This window comes from Colias philodice, chromosome 2, assembly GCF_061535455.1.
Source record: "Colias philodice isolate Cphi_HAF_F1 chromosome 2, ilColPhil1 Martin Lab GWU primary, whole genome shotgun sequence".
Taxonomy (NCBI): domain Eukaryota; kingdom Metazoa; phylum Arthropoda; class Insecta; order Lepidoptera; family Pieridae; genus Colias; species Colias philodice.
Window position 1 is genome coordinate 6,624,345 of NC_143087.1, and position 14,605 is coordinate 6,638,949.

The 14,605-nt window shown below is 34.0% G+C and overlaps 1 protein-coding gene across 6 annotated transcripts in view; it reads right to left on the reverse strand.

Annotated features, from left to right (window-relative positions):
- Positions 1-14,605, reverse strand: part of by (focal adhesion protein tensin) — an 85,411-nt gene that overhangs the window by 18,977 nt on the left and 51,829 nt on the right. For all 6 annotated transcript variants that reach the window (XM_089704936.1, XM_089704929.1, XM_089704952.1 and 3 more), the window contains 7 exons: positions 12,322-12,378; positions 11,444-11,617; positions 6,885-7,069; positions 5,882-6,031; positions 5,377-5,540; positions 4,842-5,048; positions 3,979-4,158 (listed from right to left, as the gene is read on the reverse strand). In XM_089704936.1, the coding sequence (XP_089561062.1) occupies positions 3,979-4,158; positions 4,842-5,048; positions 5,377-5,540; positions 5,882-6,031; positions 6,885-7,069; positions 11,444-11,617; positions 12,322-12,378 (1,117 nt within the window). The remainder of the gene's footprint in view (positions 1-3,978; positions 4,159-4,841; positions 5,049-5,376; positions 5,541-5,881; positions 6,032-6,884; positions 7,070-11,443; positions 11,618-12,321; positions 12,379-14,605) is intronic.

Genomic DNA, 14,605 nt, shown 5'->3' on the forward strand with positions numbered 1-14,605 from the left:
CCACACGGGTATGTACATCGAAAAAAAAAATTTCATCCCTCAGTTACATGTATGGGGGGCCCCACCCCCAATTCTTTTTTTTACTATTTAGTGTCATATTTTTGTAGCGGTTCATACAACACATATTCCCATCAAATTTCATCACTGTAGTACTTATAGTTTCCGAGTAAATCGGCTGTGACAGACGGACAGACGGACAGACGGACAGACGGACATGACGAAACTATAAGGGTTCCGTTTTTGCCATTTTGGCTACGGAACCCTAAAAAGAAAGCGAACGCGCGTTCGTGTAATAGCGGATAATTTGGGTTTACTAGGCAAATTATTTTTGTTTTATCATTCTACTTATGCACATGCCCAGTAAGAATGTTACATAGTTTTGTGTATGTGGAATAATAAAAGATTTAAAACCCACGTTAACATTGTGGATAAGATTAATTTATTGCCGGTTGTGTGAGTTCAAACTAAGTGATGTGATGTTTTACGTCAGTAATGTATAATTCAAAACAAGTACAGCTCTGTCGAAGAGCATGAGTGGTTGGTTTTATGTGATCATTAAGATTTAGATGTTTGGTTGGCCATGATGTGAAGGAAAATACGATTATAAATAACTGTTGACAATTGGAAACATGATTTTAGTACCTAACTAAAATATTTTCAACGCAACACAACTTAAATGTATTGTAGTGTTGTAACTGGTGTTTATATTTATTTAACAAACACGATTAATTGAATACCTACTGTATGTATAGATTAACACTTGAGTACACTTATGAACAATTACTTTTAATCGTGTGAGACACAGTGTAATGGTCAATGATCTTTCTTGATTTGAATCGAATTGGTTTGGAGCGTTACAAATGGGACAGTTTGAGGGCTCGTGATGACCGGCGAGAGGACATCAATCACTAATTCTTCACGGTGCTCAATTATCCACCACGGTGTTAGTTTACAACGACCCGTGATCTAATTGAACATTGACATAGAACTTTGTCCATAACTAATAGTTACGATAACGTGAGTACATATTTGACACACGCATTCGACTTCTATGAATACCAATGCTAGAGCCCGCATTGTTTGTAGTTATTTAATAGGAATTAATAAGAGACTCACCTATTGGTTATTCAATCCAAAAATTGTTTAGCGAACTTTTTATATGTTTTCGTGATAAGACAAGGCGCGGATTTTAATGAAGTGGGCAACCGGTTCGAAATGTTGTGTACGACTGGGCGGGCGGCGCGCGGCCGGGCGGTCGAGTCCAAAATAGCTTAGCACCTGCATCGACACCCGACCGCCACCTATACGATAACCGTTTTGTCAACTCACATAATGACACGGTTTCAATGGAACACCGTGGCCGTCGAATATTTGCCAAATTATAATTAACGTGTAAATTAACGTTTCAAAATTCTGTTAAAATTACCTAACACCCAATTAATTTTATTTTATTATGTTATATATTTTGTTTTCAAAACGAAATTGTCTTTTATACCGATGTTCTCTTTGAAATAAATAGAAAAACCATCCTTTTATCATTAATAAGCGTTCTGTATGTAGATCAATGTTATTTAAAACTAAAGTTATGCGATGTTTTATCGTTTAGTTAATTAGGTGAAGGCGAAACGTTAAATTGACAGTGTAAATAAACTTAGGTACCGATAGACGCGCCCGAATAGTATCTATGCATGATAGATTCCATTTATACACCAAAGAAATTCTTTACTAAATCGTTTACATTAATTGGATAATTTCATATTAAATCATATAATATTTGTTTACGAAGAGTATGTCAATACTCAAATACTTTATCATTCTTGGTTGCAAGTACGTATACATAGATCGTACCTACTAGAATATAGAGCATATTAAATTATGTACCTATTTACAAAATCATAAACATTCCGAAATTATTTTATTAAGTATAATAAACATGTTTTATATGGTAGATTCATAAAATAGATAGCTAATAAAACCTCTAAGCATCTCATTAAGTTGAAGGAACAAAAAGGTAGTTGAGATTTATATCGTCACAAGAGAAAAGAACTTGTTTGTTAAAAAATAAAAAGCTACCATCTAAAACTCACAAAAAGTCGGATACGAAGTCGTAGAATCAAAATATAAAAAATAGGAATTTATTAAATATAAGTTTACATTTCGCATTAGAAATTATTGCTTTTGTCAAGCTATTATACTTTCAAATTCAATAAAGTAGATAAATGTGTAACATTTATGTACCGGATAACATTTATCTTAGAATATTACGAATAAATGTCGGGCTGAATCTGCCCTAAATTAGTTTTTATAGATCATATATATTTTACATTATTGATTTCTTATGTTCTTTTAAATTATACAAAGAATATAAATGTTATACTTTACATAATAAACTTACGTGCTCTATAGAAAGTTTGTAATTTCTATTAAGATGACGATTATTCAAATCCTCGGATATTTATATCCTTCGGATGACTTCGAAGAAAGTGTAGGTACGTTTGGTAAATAAAATTGGTGGCCCGTTTTTCAAAAAAATTGTAAAAAAAATATTAATAGAAAGAACTATACGTTTTTTCAATGAAAACTAAACATTAACAATTTATAAAAATACTAGCTTCCTGGCCGCGGCTTTCCTTCTTTGACTCATACTCTTTTTAAGTAGCTTATATTCTATCCTAAGATCTAGTTGAAGACTACCTTTGTTCAAATTTATTATTTAGTATTGAATGAAAAATAGATCCAAGTAGTTAGGCAGAAAAGCATCACAGATACGCAGATAGAGTTGATTTCGCATTTAAATTATAATAATGAATAAACGACTAAACTACTACTATAAGATCATGATATTCTTTTCCTGTCCTGTAAATTATCATCAAAGTTACCATTCACCAAATAAAAATATGTTTAAAAATTAAATTTCAACGATGAAGAACATGAATAACAAAGGTAGAGATTGTCTAATCTAAAAATGAACGCCCCTCCACTAAACTTAATTGTTTCAATGTGTGAGGACAAATAATTATTGAACCACTTTATATGTGTGCGCGCGTCGATTCTACTGCAAACTTTGACACTCGCGCACTGATTTGTCAACTAATCGGGCGATCAGTTCAGGTGCCTAGCATTGTATGGCGGGGAGAGCGCGCTATGTACGGAATGACACGTCCGTTCTGTCGTGCATCGCGTCATTTATGCACTAGTTGGCCAACTGGTCCTGTCGTTCGGGCATGGACGGGACTGGAGGACTGAACGACCAATGAGGCAGACCAATTTGTGTGTATTGCGTCTATACAGGTACTTTGAATGTGAGCGTAAACACAGTGGAGGGGCGTTCATTTTTAGATTAGACAATCTCTACGCATTTGGTACGCATAGATGTTAAACTGTAATCGAAGGGTCATGAAAGTGTTTTAACTTTGATCTTAAATGTCAAGTTAAATGTCAAAAACCTTTATCAAATAGTTTGTAAGTCAAGAATTCGAGGTCTTTTTCTTAATATTATTAGGGAATCTAAACGAAGTCAATCGATGCTTTTATGTATTAGATTTCTTGTCGACCGCTTGATTCAATCCATGAATTTAAAAATTTATATTTAAACTTTATCATAACAATTGGGTTAACGATAAGACATTCTTTGAATTTGCTAAATCATACATCTTTTATAATACATTAAAAAGCTTAGGTACTAACTGTGTATGTAAATCAAGACGAGACTAATAGACTATGAATTTTTATTATTAAATAAAAATACATCTTTTTAATAAATTCTTAGAAGTTAACACATTCATATAACATTAGTTGAAATGTCCATACAGAAACTTAAAAGCGAAAAGTAGAAGAGATTCAATTGCTGAGGTGAGTCGAGATAGCCTAGTGGCTTTAGGCATCGCTACAGTAAATAGAAAAAACGACTTAAAATACCGCGCTGCAATCACCGTTTCTCTATTTCATTCAATATTTCAAATTTATAACTAATCATACCTGGTCCATCATCAGTGATCGCAGACAAGGGCCGCAAATGTTCCAACGAATCCGCTCTTGCGAGCGCATCAGGCGCGGCGCGGAGAGGCGCGGCGGGGGTCGGGGCCGGAGCCGCTCCCCCCGCGCCCTCCCCCCGCGCGAACACTAGCTCCACCGCACCGTCGCTGGGGAACGACGGGTCTAGGAAAATAAATATATGTCATAGAAAATCTAATGGACATTCTGATGTAACTGATTTTGAAATTATTTCTATAGTTACGAAAAATTGATATCGATCGCCTTTCGTAAGATTATTTTACAGGTTGTATTAGACATTTTAGTGGTATTTATTTAATTTTGGCTGTGACTAGATAACTTTCCTTACTTTCAAGGTCAGTTATTCATGAAAATATTAATATTGAATAGTTAATAAGCTTGACACTGCCAGCATTTCATATTTTATTAAAATGTTTTTTTTTTATATAAATGCATTAGGTATAAAAAAGGGTTAAGTTCAACATCAGTCTAATTACAATTTTTATTAATCGCTAGTACTTATTATAGGTATTTACTACACGTAGAAAATATGAAATAAGTGCACAGCACTTCGCAAGCGTGTATAAATTACAAGGTGACAGTTTGTACAATGTTTCTATTATAACAATTATCTGAATAGAAATAAGCTTTGTTAGATTGTGTTAATATTAATTTGTAAAGATATTCTGTGCGACATGTGCTTGGAAATTGTGTCTTATGCTTTTACAAGTAAGAGCGATTTCAAAAACAATCCGGACAAAATTACTCTATGAGTAGCAAATAATTTTGTTACGTAGAAGCAATTTTACCCAGAACGTTCAAAACGCGCTCTTATGTGTTATAGTTACCATGCAGAGCGTGGTCTAGCTGTAGCTTAGTGAAGGAGAGCGTGTGGTCGGCGACGGCGCAGGTGTGGAACTGACACGCGAACACGAGGTGCCGGGGCGCGGCGTGCGCGTGCGCGGGCCGGCGGTACGCGCGGACCAGCACGTCGCCGCGCAGGGCAAGTCGCCCCACGCCTACCGTCCAACCACCGCCGTTTACCATGTACAGTCCTAGGGAATATTTACAAAAGGCTTTCTCACTGTGGACTGAAATTCTGGTGAAAGGCGATATGATAAATTAATGTTTAAAAAGTCCAGGGACATAATATTTATAAATTTGATAATAGGTAATCATTAATTATGGCAATTAATTGGTAATCTCTAAATGAATTGTACAATGCGATAGACTAGATTCTAGAACATATAAGTGTAATAGGGTGCTGTCTAGTAAAGGAAAGACCCGATAGTTTTTAACCGTGCTCTATATCTACAGTTAGTGACATTAAAATGTGAATATAATATATAGTATAGGAGTAATATAGGTATGTAGAGCTTTTACCTGAAGTATAAACGCAGGTGTAGTTTTCGTAGATCTTTAGGAAGGCGATGGTAGGAGTGGATGGAGCTGCGAGTGAGCCCGCAACACTGACGTGAGTCAAGTGGAGAGGTGCTGAATTCACCCGAATCTGACCAGCCAACAGGCCCGCAAATGTGTCGATGTATCTAAATTGAAAAAAAAAAATATCTCTATGAATAAAAACTGCTAACAGTCAGTTATTGATACGTACGTACGTAATAAGTGGAAGATAGCGAGCTGATACTTTATTAAGATTTAATTTTATATTTTTAACATAGCATGATATAAAGTTGAATAAATATGATAAGATTTAATGGTCGATAGTTGTAAGAATTGAGGTCGTTGTGTATCTTCTCTCTTTAGAAAAATGCTGGGCAAATTTGCTAAAATGTAATTAAATTACTGATGAAATTACCTAACTCACTGCTATAGCATTATACTAAGATAAATATCTGGATTTTCCACAAATAATAAAAATAACACATACCGTTTGTTAGAAGGCAGCGTGAAGACGGGCACGCGGTCGTCGAGGTAGCGCCGCATCGCGTACCGGTCGAGCGCGTGCTCCGGCGCGCCGCATATAGCTGAGTAGTGCATGTACGCGGCTACCAGGACTCCCAGGCGTTCGCGGTTACCCCTAGAAATTAATACTTCGTAAACATTTTGAAATAATACTTTTTTGATCATAACAGAAAGCTCTATCATGTATTTGTTTACTTTTGTATTATAAACATAAAAAATCTATTATTTATTTTTGACGGAGAGAAAATTTGCGTAGTATGTTTTTGAAATTATAATAAAATTGCAAAAGTATATATCAAACATAAATCCTTCATGAAGTACAATTAATGAGAGAATAGATCTGTTCATTCGAACTAAAACTAAATTAAAAACATCATCATCATCATAATATTATGACAAACATAAGGGAAAAAGAAACGGTTATTTATATATTTTATTGTCATCTACTATTGCGTCACAATAATAGTGCGGTTAATGAATCATCGTTTATATGCAGATTATCCGAGGAGTGAAATAATATATTTAACATTTGCATACATTGAAAACATTAAGCGCAACAGTTATCTATTGTTTCACCCACATTCATTTACTAGTCACTCATCAAGAACTATGACGAGCAAAATATATTTGTTCGTGAAACTTCAAGAATCATCTACATATGCAATTTTATTTACTAACCTCTTGCCACTATGAAAACTTTTTTTATCAGACATAAAAACAGCTTGGGAAATATTTATAGTACCTACCTACTAGCATTATTTTTATATACAATATTGTTATATGAAAAATATATTTTTCAATTTGTATTTTTAAATACTTAACCCTGTAACATTTCGGTACTAGCGGGTAGAAAAATAATTATTCTTCTGCACTTAACACGGACACATATGAACGGACCTTAACCATATAAATGACAATTTAAAAAAAAAAAAAATCCTACGAACAAAATAATCAAAAAACGTAATTACCAAGCGAGTAATATAGCGACATTCTTAGGATGTGCAGCGAGCCAGCTCTCTATATGCTTGCAGGCCGCACAGAGCCGTTCGAGCGGCGGTGCCAGGTCGCCCGGCCAGCCGAGCGAACGGGCCCGCCCGAAGACGCTGCGTGCTGTGCGCGCGTCGCCTGCTGCGTCCCCACTCACTTCGAACACCTGGAATGTTTATATGGTAAATAATAATAATATATTTTTTAATTAGTTACCCGTTGTAAAGATATATCACCAAAAAATTATGAATGCGTAAGATGATAGGAAATGTCTACGCCATTATTGTTTTTGCATTGGTGAAGACGGTGGAGATATAAAATTATTATTGCTCTTTTTAGATAAAAACATGTTATATCTAGGTAAAGTGTAATCAGCTTTGTTAATATTGCTAAAAATAAATAATTGGAATTTTATAATATCTGTATCGATTGCCTTACATCGATTTATTAGCCAAAAGGTATTCGTGTAAATATTTTTTATCTTATTTATTTATTTATTTATTTATTTATTAGAAAACAAAAATTCACATTTATTTAAAACAATTTTGCGATGCGAAACCTTACGAGGTTTGTAGCAACGCTCACAGTCGCATAAACACCGTTTGTTATTCGCAAGGAAGACAAAAGATGTGACTACATAAACCGGTTCCTTATCTATTCATGACATACAAATACAGGGTGTTCATTACAATGTTGTTTTTTATGTTTATTTTATTGTTTTAATTAATTCGAGAAAATATCTTTTGTATATTATTTTGTAGTTTTTAATATTAACATCCTTCTTGACTTTTTGTGGCATAGAATTAAGTATAGTGGGTAATAAGAAATTAGCCGTACGCTTCCCATAAAGATTGTGTACTTGAGGAATAATTAATTTATTATTAGTTATTTGTCTGGTAGCAAACTGATGCGAAATGGGATTTTGAAAGTTTATGTTATGAAATTGTTCTATGAGAAAAATCTTTTGAAACATTTGTCTTATTGGCAGTACATTACAATAGCTAAATAGTTCGAGAGGTTTATCTTTAAACTTGTTTTTAATATTAATAGGTACAATTTTTTTTATTAGTCTTAGTTGTAAATTTGTGATTCTGTCAATGTAAGTATTAAATGTACGTCCATAACTTGTGATACCATATTGTATTATTGATTCTGCCAATGATCTATAGATACCGAGAAGAATTTTGTATGGTACTTTATTTCTGATGATATATAATTTTGAGAGTATGGCCCTAAGTTTATCACACAGATAGTCTATATGATGGTTCCAATTAAATCTGTTATCAACAATCAGTCCTAAGTAAGTATAATAAGGCACTTGGTCCACACATTCACACGAGCAGTCCGGGTTATAATATGTACCTTTGTGAAGACATACGTGATTGTGTGCCGTGATTTTAAAATTATTAAAGTTTTTCAAATGACTCGAGTGTACATGTACTATTTTTGTTTTCTTAACATTTATGACAAGACCCGCATCGTGCGACCACATTAGGATACGCGTAAAATCTTCCTGTAACTGTTGAGCTGCAGTATTAATATTTTTGTCTGAGGCTATTAGACAGGTGTCATCAGCATATTGATAGATAGAACAGTGGTTGATGATATGTTCCATATCATTTACATACGCCAAGTACAATAAAGGTCCTAACACCGAGCCCTGTGCTGTACCCTCGGTGATGGTCATTTCATTGCTCATTTCATCGCCTACTTTAACACGAAATTTTCTATTAGCAAGATAATCTTTAAACCATCCCAGAAGAGGTCCACGGATACCGGAGTTGTCTAGTTTGTGTATAAGAGTGTCATGCCTGAGTGTATCGAATGCCCTACTATAATCGATAAATAATAGCAGTACATGTTTTTTGTTATCGAGACATGAGTTTACTTCATCTGTAAATTTTGACAAAAGTTGTGAAGTTGACTTACACGGTTGAAATCCAAATTGAGAGACAGATAAAATTTTATTTTCGGCATAGAAATTCTGCATTTGTTCGGCTATAAATTTTTCCACGATTTTGTCTAATACCGGAAGAATGGTAATCGGGCGATAGTTTTCATACTCACTTCGCGTACCCTTTTTGTGAATAGGTCGGATTATTCCAGTTTTTAACTCTAAAGGATATTTAGCATTAACAATAGATGCATTAATAAATTTAACTATAATATCTACGATTTTAGTGCATATATTTTTTATGTCAATACATCGAATGTTGTCGAATCCGGGAGCTTTATTGATATTAAGTTTTTTAATTATATTACATACTTTATCTCTGTTAGCTTTTTTAAGTAGCATTGATTTATTTTGTGGATAATAATAATCATTTTCACATAATAGACGCTTATTGCATTTAGGAATGATTTTTTTAATAGTATAATAAAATTCTTGTGCAAAATTATTAGCAATTGTTTTAATGTCTATGTTATTTTTATGAAATGCTTTTAAGATACAGTTGTCTATTGAATTTTTGCAGCGACCTGTTAATGAATTCAAAATTTGCCATAAAGCGTGACTATTGTTGTAGTTTTGATTAATTTGATTATGATAGTAATTATTTCTTGATTTTTCTATGAATTTACGCGTTTTATTACGTAATTTATTGTATTTTAATCGAAGTATTTTATTAGTCGGGTCATTTTTCCAGTCAATAAAAGATAAATCTTTTTTTTCACACATAGTTTTTATGGTGCTAGTAATCCAAGGATCTTTGTTTCTTTTACTTGATGTTGAAATTATTTGTTCAAATTGTGATTGATTATAACAATTTTGGATGGTATTTTTTAAGTTATCATATAATTTATATGGACACTCTGTATTCGTAAAATCATCCCAGCTAATATGATCAAGCAAATTATTAAGTTTATTGTTATCTATTTTTCGAATGACTTTAACGTCACCCTGTACATGTGCTAATGATTGTCCAATGCACGACAATACGATCATACGGTGATCAGCCATTGCAGTGCCGAGCACGCCCGAGTACAGGTCTAACAATTGCGTCCTTACAAAAATGTGATCGATTACGCTACGCGTTATTATTTGGTTTCTTATTTCAATTCTTGTATAATCGGTTATAACACTTGTTAGACCGCACTCGGCCATGCTATTTATGTAAAAATCTTGAATGTTACCCTTTATTTTTATATCTATGTTCATGTCTCCTATAACAAAAATATCTAAGTGTTTAAAAGGTTTACTAGATAAAAGATCCTTTATCTCCCTTACGAACAAGTATTTACTTTCGTTGGGTGGCCTATATATTGCACAAATTGTTGCAACGTATTTGTGATTAGTCGTTAAATGACCTATGATTGATTCACAGTGATTTAAAGTGTGATGTTTGAATGTAAATACGTGAACGTTCCGTATGTATATTATAATACCGCCACCTTTTTTATTCTTACGTAACTTTTTGTGCATTATATAGCCATTTACATTGAACATATTTGCAATATTATCTTTAATGTTTACTTCAGTTAATATGAGAATATCTATTGGTGAACATGAACTGTTTATTAATTCTAAAACATAACAAAAATTTTTAATTAGTGATCTTACATTTATATGGACTAAATTTAACTTAAATTGAGATTTCGCTAACGATGGAACATTTTTACAAAATGAGTTATATGTACTACAATTAAAAAGTTCTAAATTATTGCTTGGGATATTCGACTGAACTATGGTGACCTACATAAAATACTATATCTATTACCGCCGATGATGTGCTGGTGCTGCCTGGTTGAGGAGATTTTCAATGTCTGTTTCGCTTCTGATCACAATAGGTTTATTATTCTCTGATTTACGGATTAATATATTCCCATTCTGGAACCACACATATTTATAATTTGGTGTTAATTTTTGCTTAGCTTGCCACAGCAGGGTTTTATTCGCTTTAGTTAGGGCTTTGCGTACTATCACTTTGGTTTTAGCTGCTGGTACTGCTTCATCACATACCACCTGTCCCACAAGTACCTCTCTGCGTCTGGAAGCACGTACCCACAAATTACATAATTCCTCCTGTTTGAACTCCAGTTGAATACATCCATCCTGTCCGTTTCTTCCTTCCAGGCGCTTCACGTTGGAGATTCCTTCTTTGGTTAGATTTAGGTTATCAGCTAACTTGTTACATAAGTCATTAAGGTCTTCATTAGGACGAGACGGAATGTTGGCAACTTCTATGACGGTATCCAGACGCTGCTGTTCCATATAACGCACGTGTTGTTTTAATGCATTTATTTCTAGATCGAGGTGTGATTTTTCGTTTTTGAGGTTAGTATATTTTTTCTCTAGCTCTTTTATTTGTTTATTTTGGGCTTCAACAGTTCTTGTAAGTTCGTCGATTTTGTCACAGCAGAAGCTTAACGATGTTTCGATGGGCTGAAGCTCCTTCTTAAGTATTCTTTTCATTTCTAAAGTAATATCTTTTAGTAATATCTTTTAGACTTAAAGTAATATCTGAATTATGATATTAGTAATAAGGTCTATCTAAATTATCACTTCAGTTAACAAATCTATTATCGACAACAAAATATTTACCATGAAATGTTCGCCGTGTTTGTTGGACAGCATGTGCGCGGCCTGCGCTTCCGCCTGCGCATCCCTGTGGGGCAGGTGTAAGGCCAGCATTCGTTCCGCCACATAGCAGAGGTCGAGCCGCGACGCCGCGGCCGGCCCACTGCCGCCTGAGTAACTTATTGAACGAGGACCACCCTGAAAATTATTCATACGTCATTTATTATTTTGAAAATATGTTGTAACTAAAAAAGAAAATAAATACTTATAAATCACATACTACATCGTATTCACTATTAGCCAAAATAAATGTTACTTAATTAACAAGTTCGCAGAATGATTTATGAAATATTTTTTTGGTCTGCACTTATAGAATCGTAGCGATCATATTGTTGAATGAAGTTTTAGTTAAGTAACTACAAGTTCATCGGCACAAAAGTGTTAACTACTTTAAGGTAATATTATACGAACTTTAAATTTAAAACTTTTCTTTACTCAAGTACAATGTTTATTTAGTAGATCAAACACCCAACATCGTAGGCGCGACATAGCTAAACTCCGTGAAAGTGACACAAACTGCGCGTGGGCGCTCAGTAAACGCAATGCGACGCCTCTACTAAGTTCATTCTGCCGTTAATCCAATCGTTTTGACTCTACTACAAAAGTAACATCTACAAATATAATCGCCTAAACTGGATCACAGTTTATAATCATGTATTTTACGATAAGCTTCTTTAATATGCTAAGCTCCATATAAAAACGGATATTCGTGGCGTTGCTAGTAGTAATGGCTACTGTAATGGTTTCCTTTGTCCCAAATTGACAAACATGCATTGTCCGAAACATTGGGCAACCTTAGTTAAGAACTACACAATAGTAAAGATAAAGTAAAAAGTGCTTACGTATTCTCTTGCGAAAGTCGGTGCTCCAGGTGTGGCTGGGGCGCTGACTGCTCTAGTCTGAAACAATATAAGATAAGAATACTCAATGAAATTGTAATACTTATTAGTCCGTTGATATCATTAGAGACAAGGTCACTTGTTAATAGGTTTTAAATGTAGAGTTTTTTAGAAGTAATTTAATCCGCATCACTTTTTTGTGTAAACTGGCGCCGACATCTGACAGTCGGTATTTTAATATCTTCAAATTCGATAGAAGCACAGCTATAGAAGCGTGATTTAATAATTGTCTATTTTTAAAGATTTTCACAATTTCACATACATACGTTATATTGCCACAACTAATTGGTTAATTAATGAAGAAAGTAAGCTTTTTTGATTAATTAATATTTACGTAACGCTTTTTAGTGAAAATAAATTTCACTTTATATTTATAAAACTTTGGCATATTGCCATGAAGGGAACATAATCGGGTATATTGGTAGGGTCAGTTTGATAAATGATAGCTAGGTGTGGCCTAAGTGATTATTGCAGCTTTACCAAGGGTTTAGCTGCTAATTATTTTTACTGCAATAGAGCATTGTTACTTATCGTTATGTACGCAACCAAAATTTATCTTTCGCGTAAAGCCTTCTTGTTAAATTAACAATAAACTGAATGCTTTAACAGTTTCAAAACTTTATTAAAACTGAGTAACATAAAACAGAAAATAGCTTATAAATTATTGAACTCTAGCTTTTTATCGTGATTTACTGCAAGTAAACGTGAAAATAATATGAAGTACATCTTTTATATTTCATAAACGTAACTCCATCCGTTACAGTAAAATCGTGCACTTGGATCTTAAATCACGTAAATAATTACGTAAGCACCTTCATTATTGTTTTTCCTGTGTGTTGTATGTAAATGAGGCACGTATTGCGTTTCAAACCCGCCGTATTGTGCACAGCAATCCCTAGGAATTGGTTTAATCTTATCATTGAGCAGATCTCAGCGGAGCTCGCGTGGAATGCGCCTGGCTGCATACTACACATATCGTCTCAAACGTAATATTATATTTGCACTCTTGATTGCAATAATCAATAGTGAAATGAGACATTCTGAATATGCGTGTTTATTATTTATTTGTGTATCAAAATGCTAACTATTCTAATCATACTCTAATCGACATTATCACAAGTACTATAATAGACCATATATATTTTGTGTTATCATAAATTAATACATTTTAATTTGAAACTTATTACAAAAATGACTCTACCACTTAAACTGAACATTGGCTCTATTAAACTCAATTCAATATATTACCTGTATACCTATGTCGTGTTATCATAAATACATTTACAAACGCAAGTAGGTACAGCATATAACCCTTATGACTCTCAAACATGCGTAACAACATTGGCTCTATCAGACTCTATATGAACATCGACGAATGCTATTGAATAGTCAATAGACCTAAACAAAGAGAAGAACTGAAGAGTAACAAGCCACACACCGTCATCACGTGCTTATGTTTGCGGTGTCCCCGGTCCGGCTCCCGCTGCAGGTGGAACGCCGCTCGCCACAGTGCGAACGCGAGGCGGTGCAGCGCGCGCGCAGCGTCGCCTTCCTCGCATGATCGCGGTATTCGACGCATACTTTATCACTTCCCGTATAACACTTCATCTTTTACATTGTTTGGAGATGTGGAGTTTGAGTGAGGATAAAAAGTTTTATAGAAAATTTTATAATTCACTATTTTTAACACTTAAATTGACTCTTTTTCAATTGCATCAATTTTTATTTAAGTAAATATTAGGTTTATTTTTGCCTAATTAAAAACATAAATGTATATTGATGATTGTGTAGCAACATAATAAAATGTATCGGGGCTGTTATCGAAAGGAAATGTACGAAATTGGAGGGACAGGACTTCCGTAGTAAGGGGCATGCGCTCCTGCACTGCGACACTTTATACACCGCACGCATGTATTGTATCTCAATACGTACAAACTTTTACTTGACTGTTATCTTTGAATAAGTTCTGTATTATATTTTCAGAATAGTTTTTTAGCCTGACATGAACTAAAATTATTCTTTGCAATTAATATTTGAATCTTTGCTTCCTGAAAATTTCTATAGAACTCTTAAAAAAAAACCAAATGCAATCGTTTTAAAGAGGATTTTTAACACTATTCATACTCAAAGCTAATTATATCCCCCCGTATAACCCTGACCTTTCTAAACTTCGTCTGACATACGAGGGTTAACAACCTTGGGGGTGGGGCTCATCTAAATAAAATAT